This window comes from Quercus robur, chromosome 7, assembly GCF_932294415.1.
Source record: "Quercus robur chromosome 7, dhQueRobu3.1, whole genome shotgun sequence".
Lineage (NCBI taxonomy): Eukaryota > Viridiplantae > Streptophyta > Magnoliopsida > Fagales > Fagaceae > Quercus > Quercus robur.
The window spans coordinates 26,603,148-26,624,642 of NC_065540.1; the positions used below are offsets into that span (position 1 = coordinate 26,603,148).

The following is a 21,495-nucleotide window of genomic DNA, read 5'->3' on the forward strand; positions in this document are numbered from 1 at the left end:
GAAAAGAAAACTGAAATACTTGAGTGAGAAATTTTATCTTGAATACGGGTAGTCACTTTGAGATCTAAAGTTTTGACATGGAATTTTAACTGGGAATTAGGAATTATTCCTCTATCTTGACATAAACATTTGATAAATGATTAACTGTTAACTCTGTATATAATTCTAATTTAACTAGTATGATTATGTGGAGTTCACTATTTAAGTTCACAGATAATCCAAGGTAATAGATCACATTTGTATGAAATGCAGAATTGTCAACTAACAATTCTCATATGGGCTTCTAATCCCTTTTTTCATGTGTCTAGATAATAATAAAATATAAAAAAATTAAAATTAAAATGCTCCTTTTTGGTAATAGATATAACATAATTTAAATTTTTGACATCCTTTTTTTTTTAATTTTTATGATAATTGTTCTTTATTATTGTTAAGATTATAAACTGAATAGTTTGTATATTGATGTGTATATAACAATGTACAATAGAGAGCCTTATATAGGCTAGATATGTGTGCAGTACAAGTAAAAAGAGTAAACTACAAGTACAGTATACTGGGCTAAGCCCAATGGGCTAAACTAGTCTAAGCTATACACTAACATCCCCCCTCAAACTCGAGGTGGCAAGGAGGAAGCCAACTGGAGTTTGGATATGAGATCTCGAAGACGACCAGGCGGGTGAGTCTTGGTAAAGATATCAGCAGGCTGGTCAGCAGAGGAGATGGAGAATAACTTGAGATTTCCTTTCTTAAGATGCTGGCGAGTGATGTGGCAGTCGATCTCAATATGCTTAGTGCGTTCATGAAAGACATCATTATGAGCAATGTAGATAGCACTACGATTGTCACAATAAAGAGGAGTGGCAGTGGGCTGTGGAGCATCCATGTCAGCCAAGAGCCAGCGAAGCCAAACAAGCTCACAAGTGGTGTCGGCAAGGGCACGATACTCAGCCTCAGTACTGGAACGGGAAACCACATCCTGCTTCTTGCTGCGCCACGATACCAGAGAAGTACCTAACAGGAAACAGAAACCTGTGATAGAGCATCGATCAGTCGGATCACCTGCCCAGTCAGCATCTGAATAAGCATGAAGCTCGAGAAAAGATCGAGAGGAGTAATGCAGACCATGATAAAGTGTGCCTTTGACATATCGAAGAATCCGAAGAACAGCAGCATAGTGGACAGAACGAGGTGCATCCATGAACTTACTAACCATACCCACGGCATGTGAAATATCCGGACGAGTAACAGTGAGATAGATCAAACTGCCAACCAACTGACGATAGCGAGTAGCATCGGATATAGGTTCACCGTCCAAGGGTGTGAGCTTTGCATTGTATTCCAAAGGAGTGGAAACAGTCTTGTTATCAGTGACACCGGCTTTGGAGAGAAGATCAGAAGCATATTTAGCCTGGGAAAGATAATATCCATCAGAGGATGAGGTAACCTCAAGCCCAAGAAAATAGCTGAGAGTGCCCAGATCTTTCATCTCAAAATGCTGACTAAGGAAGTTCTGAAGAGAGCGGATACCTGCAGAATCATCTCCAGTAATAATCATATCATCAACATAAAGAAGAATAAGAGTGATACCAGCAGAGGATCGTCGAACAAAGAGAGCAGTGTCATGAGGACTCGAAGTGAAACCCTGCTGAGCAACAACTGAGCTAAACTTCTCAAACCAAGCTCGAGGAGCCTGCTTGAGGCCATAAAGAGCACGGCGAAGGCGGCAAACTTGATTGCCTGAGTGTGGATAGCCAGGGGGTGGTTGCATGTACACTTCTTCATGGAGGTCTCCATTGAGGAAAGCATTCTTCACATCCATTTGATAAAGAGGCCAACGGCGAACAGCAGCCACAGCAATGAGACATCTAACAGATGTAAGACGAGCAACAGGAGCAAATGTTTCCTCATAGTCAATACCATACTCCTGAGTAAAGCCCTTGGCAACTAGGCGAGCTTTGTATCGTTCAACAGATCCATCAGCCTTGGTCTTGATCTTGTAAACCCACCTACAACCTACTACAGACTGACCAGGAGGCAAATCAACCATATCCCAAGTGTGATTCTTATGAAGGGCATCTAGTTCTTCATTCATAGCTTGCTGCCAAAGAGGGTCAGTATGAGCCTCACGATAGGTGTGAGGTTCATAGAGAGTGGCAAGAGCAAAAGAGCAATGATAATCAGTGAGATAAGGGGGAGGAATGCTTACCCGAGTGGAACGACGAAGTTCAGGACCAATAGGAGACTCAGGAGAGGGTGGTGCCACAGGATCCAATACAGGCGGGTCATATGCCGGAGACAGAACCGGAGATGAGTCGTCTGGAGAGGCAGTCGATGCTGAAGAATCCTCCACAAGTTCAGGATAGAGAGGGAGGAAAAGATCAGTAAAAATGGGAGACTCTGAGGAAGAAGATGTAGGAAACTGCTGAAGACTCGTGAAAGGACGATGTTCCCAAAACTCAACATGACGGGAGACACGAAGGCGATGAGAAATGGGATCATAGCAGCGAAACCCTTTTTGAGACACACCATAACCAAGGAAACAACAGAGACGAGTACGAGGTTGGAGCTTTGTTCGTTCATGAGCAGGAAGAGAGACAAAACAAGCACAACCAAAAACCCGAAGAGAGGAGTAGTCAGGAGTTTGACCATAGAGAAGCTCAAATGGTGATTTGTTGTGTGTAGTTGGTGAAGGAATACGATTAATGGTGTGCACAGCAGTGAGTGCAGCCTCACCCCAAAAGCGCTCAGGAAGAGAGGCAGAAATGAGAAGGGTGCGGACAACATCAAGAATGTGACGATGTTTTCGTTCTGCACGACCATTTTGTTGAGAGGTGTAAGGACAAGACCGCTGAGGAAGAGTACCATGTCTGTCTAAAAAGGATAGGAAAGATTTATCATTATATTCTTGAGCATTATCTGATCGAAAGACTTTAATGGTGCGATTGAACTGTGTTTCAATCATTTTATGAAATGTTTGGTAAATAGACACAAGTTCAGACCTATGGTGAAGCAGATAAATCCAAGTATACCTAGAAAAATCATCCACAAATATGACAAAATATTTAGATCCCCCCTCAGTGGGAACAGGTGCAGGACCCCAAATATCAGAATGTATAAGATCAAAAGGGGCAGAAGAAAAGGAGTCACTTTTATTAAAGGGCAATTTTGTTTGTTTGCCAAAATGACAGGAAGTACAATCAAATTTTTGAAACTGAACTGAACCTAAATGACCTTGAGAAGCTAATAATTGAAGACGAGATAAGGATGGATGACCAAGACGAGCATGCCATAGATCAGGTGAGGAGGTGGCAGTGGTAGCAGCTGCAGAAACAACTTGTGAAGGAATCTTCAAGTCATGAACCTCAAACATGCGACCAACCTTACGGCCTGTCCCAAGCACTTGACCCGTCCGGGGATCCTGCACATCCACACCATGATTAGTAAATAGAAGATCTACGCCTAATTCGCAAAGTTGACCAACAGAAAGCAAATTGAGGGATAACTTTGGAATATGAAAAGTGTCACTAAGGGATAAACAAGGAGAAGAGATTGTTCCTTTATGACTAACAGGCATAAGAGTTCCATCAGCAGTGTAAATGGTGATTGGATGTTCTAAGGGTGCCTTATCAGAAAATTGGGATTCATCAGGAGTCATATGGTTACAACATGCAGTATCAAAAAACCAAGGTTGTTTACCTGAGGTGACAGAGAGGGCAGTGGAAGTGCGGGATAAAACCTGTTGAACAACTGCCTCAATATCAGCCGTAGTAAGTGAGGAAGCCAAAGATGGACCTGTAGGAACCGATGGATCTGAAGGACATACAGCAGCTGCCTGAGGAAGAGAAGCTTTATTCTGTTCTTGCACAAATTTCTGTAGCTTACGACAAACAGAGATGTCATGGCCTTTAGCACGGCAAAACTTGCAGTGAATACCTTTGGAAGACTGAGAGGTGGGACGCCCGGAGTTTATTCGCGGAGGAGCAGTGAATGCAACAATGGGAGGCTGTGGTGAGGGTGTAGCCAATACATGATCAGATGATGTCATGTGATAAGTAGGCCGACGATTCTCCTCAGAAATGAGCTCCTTTACTGCAGCATCAAGAGAAGGAGTAGGAGACCGGCTAAGTAGAGAAGCCCTAGTAGGCTCAAAATCCTCACGTAAACCCATCATGAAGTGCATAAATCTACGGCGATCCCGGTATTTGACAAAGAGCTCAATGTCCTTAGAACATACCAGTGGAGGATCTGCAGCAGAGAGTTGTTCCCACATAGTAGAAGTCTGAGAATAAAAATCAGAAATAGACTGACCTGTCTCTTGGCGCATTTGATAAAGCTTTGATTCAATGTGAAACTCTAAGCTTGAATCATTAGTGCAGTTATAACGATCGGCCAAAAATTTCCAAGCAGCCTCAGCAGTTTCAAGACGAGGAAGAAGATTATGAATGGAGGGAATAGAGGTATTGATAAACCAAGATAAGATCTTACTCTGAATACTCTCCCATTCCTCTAGACGTTCTTCATAATCATCTGTTGTAACAGCAGTCTTGGAAGACTCTTCAGCAGCTGTGGCTTTGGACTTAGGGTCTGGTACTGGCTTAGGAATTGAACCAGTCACATATCTCCACAGTTTACGACCCTTGAGAAAGACGGTCATATTCTGAGACCATGCATGATAGCTAGTAGGACCATCCAACATGATGGTGATAGGACGTATGATATCTCGTTCACTTTGTTGAGCCATAATGAAGAAAATGACCAAAAAGTGAGATTTAGATACCTCAAATGCAGAAACGGAGCCCAAAATCAGAATCTACGCGAAAAACTGAGCAAGACAGGTCCTGTTGAAAAATTTTGACTTGGTCAACGGTCAAAGTCAACGGTCAAAGTCAAAGGTCAAAGTCAACGGGCGCCTGGTCAAGTCAACTGATGACGTGTGCTGACGTGGGCGGTGTGACGTCACGCTAGGGCTGACGTGGCAGATCCAGAAACGAAGCTGGCGCGTGGGGCGCGTGTCAGCGCGTGGAGCGCGTGGGAGGGCGTCTGTTCCGGCGCGTGGGGCGCGTGAAGGAGAGTGGCAGCGCGTGGCGGCGCGTGGCGGCGCGTGGAGCGCGTGTTCGTGAGGCAGAAACTTCAGGCGGCGCGTGGCGGCGCGTGTGAGGTTGTTTCTGGCCGTTCTTTGTTGGGTTTTGCTCGGGATTGTCTGTTCTGTCACTCAATGCCTTTGCTTTGACAGTTGGATGAGCAGAACAATAAGATCCGAGAGTTGTTGGGACTGTGGGCGTGACGGCGGTGACTCGCTTCTGACAGTGGCTACTGGATGAAGGCGAGGGCAGCGGAAGAACGCCGGAGATGTCCACAGGAACCAGAAAGTCAGAGGAATGGCTCTGATACCATGTTAAGATTATAAACTGAATAGTTTGTATATTGATGTGTATATAACAATGTACAATAGAGAGCCTTATATAGGCTAGATATGTGTGCAGTACAAGTAAAAAGAGTAAACTACAAGTACAGTATACTGGGCTAAGCCCAATGGGCTAAACTAGTCTAAGCTATACACTAACAATTATGATCATGTCACGACATTAATATTTTTTTTCTTTTTTGTTACAGAAAGTCTGGCTCAAGCCCCAGTGCCTGAGCTTCAGTCCCTTGATCTTAAGGGCATACTAGGATCCACAGTCCACAGAAATCCCAACTCCCATATTGGAGCTGAGAGCCACAGTGACAGATGCAACAAAAAAATCCTCAGCAATAATAGTGAACACGGTGCACTTCCTTGAACAACAAACACTGACAAAGGTTCAAAAACATTTCCCATCTCCAGTTTTTTCCTTAGGCCCTTTCCATAAACTAGCTCCATCTGCCTCTAGTTCACTCCTGAATGAAGATTCTAGTTGCATTTCCTGGCTTGACAAACAAGCTCCCAAGTCTGTCATTTATATAAGCTTTGGTAGCATGGTAAGCATGGATGAGAAAGAGCTGGTAGAGATAGCTTGGGGCTTAGCCAACGGTAAGCAACCTTTCTTGTGGGTGGTTAGACCTGGTTCAGTTCGCGGGTTGGAATGGATTGAGCTATTGCCAAAAAGTTTTAAAGAAAGAGTAGAAGGAAGAGGTTGCATTGTGAAATGGGCACCCCAAAAGGCAATTTTGGCACATGGTGCAGTGGGAGGGTTTTGGAGCCATTGTGGTTGGAATTCAACACTGGAAAGTGTTTGTGAAGGAGTTCCAATGCTATATCGACCCTATTTTGGGGACCAAGGTTTGAGTGCAAAGTATGTGTGTAGTGTATGGAAGGTAGGCTTGGAATTGGAGGGTGATTTGGAGAGAGGGAAAATAGAAAGAGCTATAAGAAGACTAATGGTGGAAATTGAAGGGGTGGAGATAAGACAGAGAGCAAAGAATTTAAAGCACAAAGCTGAGCTTTGCCTGAGTGAGGATGGTTCAACATACAATGCCTTGAATGAATTGGCACAGCATATATTGTCATTCGGATGATGGAGGATGAGGCCAAATTGCAACTCAAATTGATATGTATTATGTACACTCATATTTCTTTTTTAATTATTTGCCTCTTAAGCTGGCATTTGAAACTATGATTGTAGAGCTTGGTAGTAATTGATACATTGATAACTTCATACAGTGCCGGCTCAAGGCCTAGGCCTAAGGCCCCACAACAAATAAAAAATTTCCCTACTAAAAAAATGCCCCATCTCCCTTAGTAAAAGACCCAAAATTTTATAAAAATATAACATTTTTTAAATAATTGGTACTCTTTTTTAAGAGTGATACTAAAAATACCATAAATTTTATTATAGATTTAACTGACATATCACCAATCACATAAAAAAGTAATTTAAACACAAATAAATAAAGTTGTTAAAATTCATCAATTACAGTCATAATCACATTTGTTGTGAACATTTTGTAGTATTTTTAGTATTTTTCTTTTTCATTTCTAACAAGGCTTTTAAAATAGGAGACCAATAAAAATTTAACCCAATTGAAGCCCTAAGATGTTTCAAATAAAATGCTGCAAATATGATAAATCACCAATGATGACTAATCTCCTACTAAGTCACACATCAAATAATATCTATCTTTTTTTCTTAAAAAGAATATATAAAATTAAAATTTAGATTACAACTGTACTTAACTATGCATAGTCATATATCCAAGTTAAAGTAAGTTCCTTTTGATTCAACTATAATATTCAATCTTCTATTTGAAATTAACCTTAGTTTAGCTAGTATTATTCATCAATTTCTGTATTTACATCAAATTAGTCTTAATTTAATTAGTATTATATAATTTTATTCAATTAATGTTTACATATAAAAAGGTCCCATATAAAATTTTTGCTTTAGGCCCCAAATTTTGTTGAGCCGGCCCTGACTTCATGATCTGAAAATGCTTAACGATACTTCATGGATCATATTGGTAGTGGTACTAAGGTGCTGTAATTTTGTGTTAGTTTGGTTGCATTCATGGAGCCACGGTTGAATCTATAAGCCATGAGTCCCTGACTCACAAGTGCTATTGGCCTTCTTAACTAGCGTTTGTAGCTGTTTTGCAAGAACGACAACAAAATTATCTTTCCCACCCATACATATGATGTTTGGTTTGCATAGTTGGGTTGACTAATCTAGTAAAAAATTAACTTGATGATTGAAAAACTAATTTATTATTTGGTTCAAATTAAAAGCTTGTATAGACAAAGTGCCCGTTTGTTTCCACATTTTGAGCCCAAAAAGGGCTTTTTGAAAAAAGCCAAACCAAAATATGCGTTTTGGGCTCAACTTTTTGATAAAAGTTGCGTTTTAGGCATAGACCAAAAATAAGGAGAAATGCGGAAATTTTTATGGACCCCTGAGGGTCCATAAATGAAAATGTGCAATGCACGTTTTGGGTGGGTTACCGTTGCAATATTAGAATTACAAAAATACCCATCAATTATTCAGTTCTCTCACGCCCCTCATCTCTCATCTCTGCTCTCCCTTTGCACGACGCCTCCATCTCTTCTCTCTGCTTTGCTCTACCCTCTCCGTAAGTCTCTCTGCTCTGCCCTCTCCGTGAGAAATCAACCCAAAGAACAGAGAAATCATAACCAACCCATACCCATGAGAAATCAACCCAAAGAACACACAGAAAAATCATTACCCAAAACACAAACCACAATCCAAAAATACAAAAATCAAATAGCACAAACCCATGGCCAAACCCACGGCCAAACAACCACAAACACATAGAAAGACAGAAAGAAAGAAGAAGAAGAGGAAGACGAAGAAAGACCGAACCCACAGTGTTCAGTTCAAGTCGTGAGGCTTCTCAATTTTCAGTTCAGGTCCGCGAGCAATTTGCTTCATATAAGTCAAGAAGCGGAAGTGGAGAGCTTTGGAAATCAAGTGAAAAAAAAAAAAAAATGAGAGAGAAGAAATTGAGAGAGCCGGAGAGCTTTGGAATTGAGAGAGCCTTCTGGAAACAAACGGAAAAGGAAAAAGGAAAGAGGAAAGAGGGAAGAATGAAAGAATGAGAGCCTTCTGGAAAGTGGAGGTGTGGGAAAAAGGAGAGGATGTGGACTACACGTGTGTGGTGAATAAAATACAAGAGAAAAAAAAAAAAAAAAGGGAAAAGGAAACGTATGGAGGAAAAAAAAGGCAAAGTATTAGAAATCACAATTTAAAAATATTACCACAATATTTTCACAATAAATTTTAAATAATTAGCTAATATTGATGAGTAAAAATATAATTTCAGTAATGGGTTCAAATTAGAACTAGTAACAACTTTTCATATAAGATTTTGTTATGATTTTTGTGAAAATATTGCAAAAAATATTGTGGATGTTACACTTTTTGTTGAAAAATATAATTGTTGAGAATGAATAGAAAAAGAAAAATAAATATTAAAAAAGAATAAATTTGATTACAAAATAAAAATTAAAAAAGTGGATAGGCAAAAGATAAATGTCACTGTTGATTGTCCAAACAGCACAAAAATTTGTCTAACCTGCTGGAGACGCTCTTATATATACATTGTCATTTTTGGTAATTTATCCCTCAAACTGCCACTTTTATAAGTGCTAGCCAAACACTCAGCTTTTTCAAAAAACACTTTTTAACAGTTTTTACCAAACACTCAGCTTTTTGAAAATGCACTTCTTCAATTATGCACTTTTTGAAAACTCCACTTTTTCATTATGCACTTTTACAAAAAACTGAACCAAACTCACCCAAATTATCACTTCCAACACTAGCATTTGATGCACTGTTTGGCTAGCACTTTTATAAGTGCTAGCCAAACACTCAGTTTTTTCAAAAAACACTTTTTAACAGTTTTTACCAAACACTCAGTTTTTTGAAAATGCACTTCTTCAATTATGCACTTTTTGAAAACTCCACTTTTTCATTATGCACTTTTACAAAAAACTGAACCAAACTCACCCAAATTATCACTTCCAACACTAGCATTTGATGCACTGTGGGGACAATAAATATTTGTGCATAGCATAATAAGGAGATAACGGATCACCTTATCTGATTCCTCTTATAGGATTGAATCTTTCCATTGGAGCACCATTGATTAGTATACTATAAGAGACCATTTTGACACATTGCATTATCAAACTTACCCACTGATGACTGAAACCCAATTTCTGAAGATGATATCTGATAATAGCATGATGTTATCTAAATAATATTCATAAATAGATGATCATATCATCATTATGTAATAGATTATTAGAATAATAAAAATGACATCAAAAGCATCCTTGCATGCACATAAATGAATCACTAAACCTAATTAAATGGTTTGTAGAAATTTGTCTGCCTAATTTAGGATAGGAGATTTCACACACTTTTAAATCTCAACCATTCTAAGGACACATACTTTCCCACACACTTTACCACAACTTGCACATTTTTCAACTTGTTGTTGGATTACATCACTATCAAGGTTTGTCTATAGTGTTAAGTGCCGATGTTGATTTATTAGTCTGAAGTAGACATGGAGAGGGAATTGTGGTTTCTCATGGTGTGAAGCATCAAAGGTTAGGCTATTTTGTTCCGAATCAAATATGGGTAGATGGCTTTATTAGGGCTCAAGTATCGCATTTTTTTTATAGATAAAGATAGAAATCAAATAACGCACTTAGTTGCCTTTGTTTTGGATCATCTAGCCAAGAGAGGAGCCAGAATTTTTTCTTTTGGGGGGCTGATTTGTGTTACTAATTTATTAGTTTATACAAGCTTCCATACACATGCACAAACACATACATCTATACACACACAAAAATTAGTATCTTTTACAATGAAATCCTTAAAAATTAAATGTTGCATAGAATTAAATTTATCTTTCATTTTCTTCTATAGTGAAAATCCCTTATGTCATAATGGTAACACATGTTCACTTTTAGTCTCATCATCACAACAAGTCCAATACATTGGACGAACCAAACTCAAGCTTTGCCCTTAAACCTTTGGTGGCTATTGGAGCTTTGGAATTGACATGGAGTATTTGTTCCTATGATATTGCAGCCGAAAGGGGATTGTTATTTATTTATTTATTATAAAAAAGAAGGAGATTGTTAATTTGATAGTGATAAAGGCCTTACAATAGGCCTTCTAAGCATAAGATTTACTTGATTTTGTGAGGTTGAAAATTTTTTTTCTTTTAGATATGTGATGTTTTTTCACGTATACTTAGGGGTGTCCACGGGTTGGTCCGGGTCGGGTTTGTGCCCAACCCGAGACCGACCCGATAGAATCGGGTTGAGAAAATCCTAATCCGCCGCCGACCGGCGAGGGAGTCGGATCAGCTTGGTCGATTTTGTGCCGGGAACACGGTCGGTTCGGTCGGAACCGTCCACGGTGAAAAATCCAGTCAAAATAGTTGATTTCAGGCGAAAAAACGACAAATCCGGCGGAGATCTAACCGGATCTGGTGAGATCTCGCTAGATCCGGTGAGATTTCACTAGATTTGGACGAAATATCAATAGATCTACTTGATAAGTCGCCAAAATATGAAAATTTGTTGCCAGAATCTGAAAATTTGAAGTCGGAATCTGGAAATTTGAGGCCGGAATCTGGAAAATCTTGCTGGAATCTGGAAAATCCCGCCGGATTCTGGAATTTTTTTGCTTGAAATTCTTAGTACATCAGTCGGATCGGGTTTTTTCGGGTTTTGGGAGGAAAACCGAGACCGACCCGCCGGAGTAAGTTTTTGGAACAAATGATCCGCCGCCGACCGGTGACTTGATCGGGTCGGCCGGTTTTCGAGTTGGATTCGGTCGGAATCTTCGGGTGGGTCGGTTTGTCGGATTGGATGGACAGCCCTACGTATACTAGAGGCCAATTATGTGGCACATTTGTCACTAAACATTTTTTTTCCATAACATGTTAGAAGTTAGTAAAACAATAATTTTTTTTTTAAATAGAAATTAGTAAAACAATTTAAACATAAGTTAGGTTGTAAAATTTGGATAGTGGATTATGGTTAACTCATCTGCTAAAGTCAATTTCAAATCTGATCTACATAAAAAAAATCAATTAGTAATTTTTTTTTTTAAAAAGAAATCAATTAGTAATTTTTTTTAAAAAAAGAAATCAATTAATATCTTGATTTGATGATAAACAAAAATCATTATGGATTATCTTACTTTATGTATGTCCTATTATGAATTAATGAAATTATTATTATTTTTCATTAAAATTAAAAAGTGAAATTGAGAAAATAATTTTTTTTTTCCAAAAAAAAAAAAAAAAAAAAAGAAAGAAAGAAAAAGAAAGAAGAAGAAGAAGAAGGGAGGGAGAGATGTTAGAGTGGGGTAATTCTAGCGTACCTTTCCTTTTTTTGTTGGGGTACGATACCCACTAATAGGCAACCTGCTATATCAGGTTACCAAAACATCACATTTAATGGTACCATCATCATATTGTGTAGTACTAACATCACATATAACTGTATTTTTGTCACATTCAGTAGTTCCCTTATTTTTTCTCACATTTGATAGTACCATCTTCACATTATGCAGTACCAACATCACATGTGATTGTACTTTTGTCACATTCGGTGGTTCCATTATTTTTTTTCTTACATTTGATGGTACCATCCTTACATTGCGCAGTACCAACATCACATGTGACTGTATTTTTGTCACATTCGGTGGTTTCCTTTTCTTTTTTTTTTTCTCACATTTGATGGTACCGTCCTCACATTGCGCAGTACTAACATCACATGTGACTGTATTTTTGTCACATTCGGTGGTTCCTTTATTTTTTCTCACATTTGATAGTATAATCCTCACATTGTTCAATACCAACATCACATGTGACTGTATTTTTGTCACATTCAGTGGTTCCTTTATTTTTTTTCTCACATTTGATGGTAATATCCTCACATTGCGCAATACCAACATCACATGTGACTGTACTTTAGTCACATTCGATGGTCCCTTATTTTTTTTTTTTTTTACATTTTATGGTACCATCCTCACATTACGTAGTACCAAGATCATATGTGACTGTATTTTTGTCACATTCGGTAGTTCTTTTATTTTTTTCTCACATTTGATGATACTATCCTCACATTGCGCAGTACCAACATCACATGTGACTGTACTTTTGTCACATTCGATGGTTCCCATATTTTTTTCTCACATTTTATGGTACCATCCTTACATTACGTAGTACCAATATCACATATGATTGTACTTTTGTCACATTCGATGGTTTCTTTTTTTTTTCTCACATTTTATAGTATCATCCTCACATTGCGCAATATCAACATCATATGTGACTGTACTTTTGTCACATTTGGTGGTTCTCTTATTTTTTTCTCACATTTTATGGTACCAGCCTCACATTGCGCAGTACCAACATTACATGTGACTGTACTTTTGTCACATTCGATAGTTCCTTTATTTTTTTTTTATCATATTTTATGGTACCACCCTCACATTGAGCAGTACTAACATCATATGTAATTATACTTTTGTCACATTCAATCATTTCCTTATTTTTTTCTTATATTTAATGGTACTATCTTCACATTATGTAGCACCTACATCACATGTCACTGCACTTTTATCACATTTCCTTATTGTCTTATTTTCTCTCACATTTAATGGTACTATCTTTACATTGAGTAGTACCACTGTGCTGCGCTTTCCTATAATAAAAAATGGATTCACATCCCATAGGTATTGCAATACCCCACAAATCTCAGCCATCCATTTCATCTAAAGACTAGTTTACTTGACACCTCATCATACCAGGCTGGCAATCCGTGTGCTCAGCTCTTTGCCAATTCAATTTGCTCTCTCCTCACTACTTCCTGCCTAAGCTTCTCATCAGATCCAAAAAAATTTCAAAATATTTCTATCTTCCACCAAACCTTTGTTTATGGCTGAATCTCCATGGCTATAGCTAGCAGCCACCAAATCCCTCACCATAACCGGTGATGCTTACCGCTATGGCATTCTCCTCGTCTCACTATTTCTCTCTCTCTCATCTGGGTTTCTCTGTTTTCTTCTTCTCTCAAGCCCAGCCGTGGCCGAGCTTCTGCTTCCACTCACACCTATCGCTGTTGGCGGTGCTTCTCATCGGTGTCACAACCACTGGTGGTCGCGGGTCCAGCTCTCTTATTCTTTATTTTCATTCTCTTTTTTTTTTTTTTCAATTTTTTTTTTGCCTTTTAGACAAGACTGAAACCCCTTTGACACTCATTTTGTTTCCTTTTTTTATTAGTTTGATGAATAACATTTTTTTAAAGTTTTGATTAGCTTGATGAATGGGTTTTCTTGTTTGGATTTCTGGTATTAGCAATAACTGTTATTATTGGCATTTTAAAAGCTGGTTTTTGGGTGGGCATTGAAGATGTTTGTTGAAGTGCTTCATAGAGTTTTAGTTTATCTCTATGTATTTTGCCTTTTTTTTTGGATTTTTATGCTAAAACTGTGATGCTATTTGTATGGAAATTGGACTTTTTTTTATTAGCTTGATTAATGGGTTTTCTTGTTGAGTGTAAAGCTTGATGGTTTTGCTTGAGTTTGAAAATTGGGGCTTTGCAATATGGCTAAATCTGTTGTGATTGAATGAATATGGGTTTTCTTGTAATTGTTGTGTGTATGGGTCTCTTAGCTTTGGCATTTTGGAAATGTTGATACTAAATCTATGATTTTTTCCTCTGATCTAGATTTCTTTGCCTAAGAGTATCCATTTCTTATTCCTTAGTTTCTTTCACTGAAACAGAACTATGATTCTTAGCTTGATAATAATTTCTTAGTTTGAAGTTTGTCACAATGGATCAGTTTTTTCTCATTCCCTATGTTACTGCTATGGTTTGAGTTGTGAAATGCACTGAAGATGTTTGAGAAAATATACCTACTGAAATCCAACTTATTTGGTCTTGGGTGTCTGTGTTTCCCTAGGTTATCAATTAAGTAGAGTGGTGTATGTGTTCGTTTTGACACTTTAATGATCTAAAATCTGGTTTATTTGATGGAAAACCAAATTGTGCAAGTATCTTTGTTAGTGGCTTTGTAATGAGAATGTTGTGCATCTGTCTCCTTAGGTTCTAATTAATTGGAGTAATACATGTGTTTTTGTCACATTTTTGAGCCTATAGAGTAAAAATATTTCATTTAAAGTCATCGTATCAAGAAATATGTAAATGTATGTAATTATTTGGCCTAATTAAACAGCCATGTGATGCATCAGTAAGTATTGGGCTATTGATTCACTTTTGGGCTATTGATGTGATTTATATACTGTTCGTACAATTAACAGCTTAGATGTACTGTTTATTTATTTATTTTTCAAAATGTTTTTAGGCTGAAGTACTGATTAGTTTAGTTTTTGCAGATAAGCAAGGCACTTGCTGGAGCTGACAGAAAAGATCTGCTGAGGAAGTTGCCAAAATTTATATATGATAAGGAGAAAGCTTTGGAGGTGAGAAGCTGTTCCTGCATTCGCGATCCTTTAAATTATTCATTTTGTGTGTATCCATTTCTCCTAATTTCTGTGTGACTTAGAAATTTGCCTTCAAATTCAAATTATAACATATCAAAACACTAAAATTGTGTAATTCACTCAAAAACTAAAATATTAATATCAGGTAAGAAGGGAAAAAAGAACATAAAAAAATATACAACAAATCTTTTTTTTTTTAGAGATAATTACAACATGCTTCTAACCTGCAGTTCAAACTCTTTTCTCCCTAAACCCCCCAAACACTTTGTGCATGAGGAAGTGTCAATTCAGTTACAAGGCCTTTGGCAGATACCTCAAATCATTAAATTAAACAATTAAAATACAATATTACTTTTTGTCATCTATATAAATTTAAATTATGATTTCGAATATGTACCCTTAACCAAACCTCTCTTTTCTCAATTTTATTAAGTGTGCCAAAATAGACAAAATTGTACCTTTGCCACGTTCGGTTGTACTCGTATTTTTTCTGACATTTAATGGTACCATTTTCAAATTGTGCAGTACCAAAAATCACATGTGACTGTACTTTTGTCACGTTTGGTGATTCAATTATTCTTTTCTTGCAAATGATGGTTCTATTATTACATTAGGCAATACTAACATCACATTTGACCGTACTATTCTCACATTCGGTAGTACTTTTGTCAAATTCAATGATTCCCTTTTTTTTTTCTCACCAATTACCATAATACCGATGAAACCTAAAAAATGACCAAAATACCCTTAGAACCTAAAAAATGACAAAATAACCCTGAAACTAAAATAAATAAAATAATAATAATAAAAACTACTTACCAAAAAAAACCCAAAATATGACTGAAATAACCATGAAAACTAGGAAATGACCAAAACACCCTTAAAACAAACAAAATTGACCAAATAATCTTGAAACTTAAAAAATGACTGAAATTACCATAAAATCTAAAAAAAAAAATTACTAAAATAACCATGAAACTAAAATATGACCAAACTACCCTTACAAAAGAAAATGACCATAATGGTCCCTATACATAGAGAATATCTAAAAATACCATTAGAAATTTAACAGAGAGTCAATTCGGGTTAGCGTGTCGGGTTTGTGTCGTGTTGAGATAAGGGTATTTGACTAAATGACTCAACCATAACCCGACCCATTTAATAATCGTGTCATGATCCTTTAACCCTAACCCGATCTGTTAATAAGATGGGTTGACTTGACCCAACCCATTTGACACGTTTAATAAACGAGTCATGTTGGGTTGATATGAATGTAACACAACCCATTTCAACCTGCATAATATTAAATATAACATCCATCTAGAAATAATTTAGGGTTTGTAGGGTTTAGAGATCTAGGGTTTGTAAAGTTTCAATTTCCAATTACCAATTATATCCCTTGTAAGTTTTTGTAATTACTCACTTTTCTTTTTAAATTTAAAATATATGTAGGATATAAAAGGTACTTGACAAATCTAAAATAAAATGAATATTTATTTGTTATACGAGTTAAACGGGTTGTGTTAAGTGGGTCATTTCGGGTTAAAAAAAAAATCCAACCTAGCCCATCATAAGGGTTCAACTTAACCCAACCTAACCCACGTGGGTCGGGTTGGGTTGGTTGAACTCATGGGTTGGACAACTTTTTTTTTTTCCCATTATAATTAAATTGAGCATTAGAACAACACCACTACAATTAAAAGAAAATTTATAACCAAATAATCATAAGCATAACGGCAAACAAACACAAACTATATAAGATAAACTTAGGGTTTGGGTTTTATATGTGCAAGTTAGATTTGAGCTTATATAAAGGAATAAAATAAGTTATCTAATAGTATATTTACATGAAAAAGTTTTAAGTGACAAGGATGCTTGCTTTGACATGACACATGTTAGAGAAGAAGAAAGTGATAGCAAGAACGTAAAAAGGACACAAGATGTACATGGAAAACCCTAGGAAAAGGGATGAGAAACCACGGTTTGAGCAAAAATTGAATGTTCTTGCTTTGTTCAAATTTGTATTATGTGGGAAAAAGAGGTCACTCTTGTACAATAAAGGTGTTCTTCCTTAAAGAGAGACCTTGTTTTCTACCTTCCTATCTTATCAACTTTCTACTCTCTTCTTCAAATATTTACTAGGGTTTTTACCCTAAAATATAGCTTAATGTTCCTCTTATAATTTGAGGAATATGGCTAAGTACAAAGATAGGTGTCAAGTCATCATTTCTCTATTTTGGACCTTTCCATAGTTGTGATATGGAAAGTTGACTAGAGGATAGAGATTATGCCAACGTGGCACTGAGACTTGTGGGTAGGTGATTTTGCCACTGCTTGGGAAACAAGTCATGAACATTGAGAGGGACATCAGGAGTACTGTAAATGATACATGTGTCTCTAAGGTAGTCCAACATGCATTCAACCAACAAGGGTTGTCCCTATAGTTGCTGACCTTAGAAAGTCACTATCTCCTTTTTCGTGAGTACTTGAGTCCCATGTTAGGTGCATATCTTACTTCCTAAAGTAGTCACGCATTTGGCACGGACCAAGAATAGGATCTTTTAGCCAATGCTTCCTCTTCCTTTACTCACAATCACAGCCATTCCAAGTGTAGGGTCCAGATCCAACCACATATGCATTCTCCCATATCTTAGTAGTGTAATGTACAGGGTTTATTTAGGAAGAGGGGCAAATATATATATATATATATATATATATATATATATATAAAATATTTTTTTAATTTAAAAATATATTAAATATAGATGGGTTAGGTTGGGTTAGGCAGGTTTGTAAATCTCATGACCCAAACCTAACCCGACTCACTGTTAAAAAAAAAAAAAAAAAAAAAAAAAAAAAAAATTCATGACCCAACCCAACCCACCATCTCCTAAGAATTGACCTAACCTAGTGGGTTGGGTTGGGTCGGGTCGGGTCGGGTCGATTTTGGTGGGTTGGCAATTTTGCTACACACCCCTACCCTTAGTACCTAAAAAATGACCAAAACTCCTTCAATTCCCTCTAACATTTTTTTTAAAAAAAAATACCATTGCAACCTACAAAATGATCAAAATACCATTAGAACATAGAAAATGACTATAATGCCCCTGAAATCTAAGAATGACTCTCTCTCTCATTTCTTGTAAATTCACCTCCTTTGACATAGAAAAGGAGCTAAAAGTGTGAATTGGATTGTCTTCTTTTGCAGTATCAGTTTGCAAACTACTCCAGTCCTGAGTACAAAGACAGTGGTAAAGGATATTTGAAGCTTCAGCTGATTAATCAGAGATCAGATTTCTCATTTGCACTATTTTTTGGTGGCTTATCAAATGTATGCTCACAAATGTCAATATCTGCATATTTACATGATAACTTATTTGTTTTAGTTGAAGCAATATTTCTTATGCAATGAAATATTATGTTTTCCTGTTTAGTTCTTTGAAAGAAAAAAAAATATTCATCTTTTGATATTTTGGAAATTTCATATATAAACAATGCTTGTGATCACTTTCTAATAGAATGAAACCCTTTTTTTATTTTTTGTAACCAACTTCAGCTCATTGGCCGAACTCCTCTTGTATATCTTAACAAAGTCACTGAAGGCTGTGGAGCTTATATTGCTGTCAAGCAAGAAATGATGCAACCTACTGCTAGCATCAAAGACAGGTATCTTCTTTCTTCCTCATAATGATAGATTTACTAGCATATATTTCTTGTTATTACAGTTTAAAACACATATTACTGACTACATTTTTATGATTAAAATGTATAATTGTTTTGTTTATTTCTGTTCATAGAGCAGCACATGCCATGATTGTGGATGCTGAAAAGAAAAACTTAATTACCCTGGGAAGGTTAGCTGAATACTTAACTTAGTGATATATTTATTTTTCCCTTGTTATAAGATATTTTTGTCTTAAACTTATACTGCAGCTTCAGGTTTGTCTAATTTAGTATAAATGTTATGTTAGATAACTTTGATAGAGCCCACATCAGGAAATATGGGGATCAGTATGGCATTTATCTCAGCCCTCAAAGGATACAAAACGGTTCTTACCATGCCCTCTTACACAAGCTTGGAGAGGAGGGTAACTATAAGAGCATTTAAGCTGATTTAATTCTCACTGATCCCACCAAGGGGATGGGGGGAATAGTTAAGAAGGCATATGATCTTTTGGAATCTACACCAAATGCTTTCATGCTCCAGCAATTTTTAAATCCTGCCAACACCTTGGTAGTTATCCTGCCTTTAATTTTCTCCTGTAACTGAAAAGTCTTTATTGGCATCATGTAGGATAAAATTTTCTATGCTACATAATTATCTTAAATTATATATAGTTTAGAATCAATTCGAATCTGGTATATACATTATTCATCCTCTCCTGCTTAGTGGATGGTGGATATGTGATTGACCTTAAAATGGAAAACAGGTGCATTTTGAAACTATAGGTCTTGAGATATGGGAAGATACTTATGGACAAGTTGACATTTTTGTCATGGTAATTGGTAGTGGAGGCACTGTCTTTGGGGTCGAACAGTACCTTAAATCCCAAAATCCTAATGTAAAGGTAATGATTCATGATTTGCCCACATTCACCCTTATAATTCTGTTTCATTCCTTGTTAATATTTTAGTTGATTTCTTGTAGATATATGGAGTAGAACCTGCAGAAAGTAACGTATTGAATGGTGGTAAACCAGGTAAAATTCATGCTATTTTCTTTCTTATCTAGTTCCTTTTTTTTATAACCTTTGAAGAGAACAAAGTTGGAAAATTTTCAAATTTATCTTTTTTTCGTCCAGCTGATATCTAATAATGGAAGACTATAAAAGTAATGAAGATACAGACTTTGTAACTTTCAAGTTTATCTATGCCTTTGTAGATAACATTGTCCTGGTAAGAGAAGTTAACACTCTAATATTGTTGAAATTTTGAATCAGGTCCTCATCAGATTACTGGCAATGGGGTTGGGTTCAAACCAGATATTTTGGACATGGATGTAACGGAAAAAGTTCTTGAGGTAAGTGTTGTTGATGATGCTGTTAGCAATGACAGAAAGATTTTAAAAAGAATATAGTATTCTTGCTAATAGTTTTGGTTTTCCCTAATTGTCATGTTGAAACTTATCTGGTAGGTTAGTAGCGAAGATGCAGTAAATATGGCCAGGGAATTAGCATTGAAGGAGGGACTTATGGTAATTACTCAAATAACTCTTTGAAGCATATCTATCTCTACACTTTCATGGGTGCTCACAACTTAATTATATCAGCTGATGCTATTGGAGAACGCTTTCTGTGCTTCAGTAACATCTTTTTAGTACCCCCAGATGGACCCAACAAGATGATATCTGGAATGCTATTACGCATTTTATAACTTCGATCGTCCTGGTTAATGCAGGTAGGAATATCATCTGGAGCCAATACAATTGCAGCACTCAGACTCGCTAATATTCCAGAGAACAAGGGCAAACTTATTGTGGTAATAAGAGAAACATATATTCTAATTCCATTTGGTTTGTATCATGTTATGATTAATACCCTTAAACTATTTTCATCAGAGCCAATTGATTTTGCATAAGATAGCTTCAGGATATGCAAACAAATTATAAAGATCAACTTTATTTGTCTATTATCTTATTCTTCTTTAATTCACAAGATTTATACATGAAATGTGAATAAGGTTATATTCTGAAAAAATAATTCTGTTTCCGAAATTCATTTCTCTACACATCACCAGTTTTGGTTGTGAAAAAGCTTCTAATTCAATCAACACAAGCAAATGGTGTTCTTTATTATCAACATCTCTAGTGTTTATGTTCTTATGTAACCAATTTGATTCAAGTATTAATGCCCATAAATGGCTGTTGATTGTTTGAATTTCAGACTATTCATCCAAGTTTTGGGGAGCGATACTTGTCATCTGTCCTGTTTCAAGAGCTGAGGAAAGAAGCTGAAAACATGCAACCAGTTTCAGTTGACTAAAGCTTGAGGAAAGAAGCTGAAAACATGCAACCAGTTTCAGTTGACTAAAGCTTTTGATTGGCTTGCTCAACAAAAAAGGAAAGCTCTCTTGTGGAACTACAATACTACATATATGCAGCAATGTATTTTCTTTTTGATGTTTGGTAGTGGGCTAGAACTTTGTTTTGTTGTAGCATAATAAACAACTGAGGTTGATATCAGATACTATGTACTAAAACATAGGGTCTTACATGTGTACTTGAGTCATGTGGTTCAATATAAGTGTTACATGTAACAATTTACAGCTATTGGCAATTATGAGATTGTTTTTTACCTCTCTAGAGTGGAGCTTGATAATAACGGTTGTATTTTTATTATTATTATTATTTTTTTGTTCCAACTTTGGCATGTAACAATTTACAGCTAGAATACAAACACAAACAAAGATTGTTCATGAAAAGAGCTTCCTGGACACAAACATAAGTCCAGACTTCATTATGATTGGTACGTAAGAACCTTTAGACAACGGTAGCTTTGACATGGAGAAGCTTCATTGTTTCTT

At 36.6% G+C, this 21,495-nt stretch overlaps 2 protein-coding genes and 1 pseudogene across 2 annotated transcripts in view; 2 read left to right on the top strand and 1 right to left on the bottom strand.

Annotated features, from left to right (window-relative positions):
- The window catches only part of LOC126692964 (ABC transporter I family member 6, chloroplastic-like), a 48,433-nt gene that overhangs the window by 15,515 nt on the left and 11,423 nt on the right, over positions 1-21,495 (top strand). The gene's annotated exons all lie outside the window — the stretch shown is intronic.
- Positions 3,131-5,560, bottom strand: LOC126692963 (uncharacterized). The gene is made up of 2 exons (XM_050388795.1): positions 3,697-5,560; positions 3,131-3,418 (listed from the first exon to the last, which is right to left on the bottom strand). Exons 1-2 carry the CDS (start codon positions 4,739-4,741, stop codon positions 3,381-3,383), a joined length of 1,083 nt encoding a protein of 360 aa, XP_050244752.1. The 5' UTR covers positions 4,742-5,560; the 3' UTR covers positions 3,131-3,380.
- LOC126692965 (bifunctional L-3-cyanoalanine synthase/cysteine synthase 1, mitochondrial-like) lies at positions 18,501-21,215 on the top strand (annotated as a pseudogene).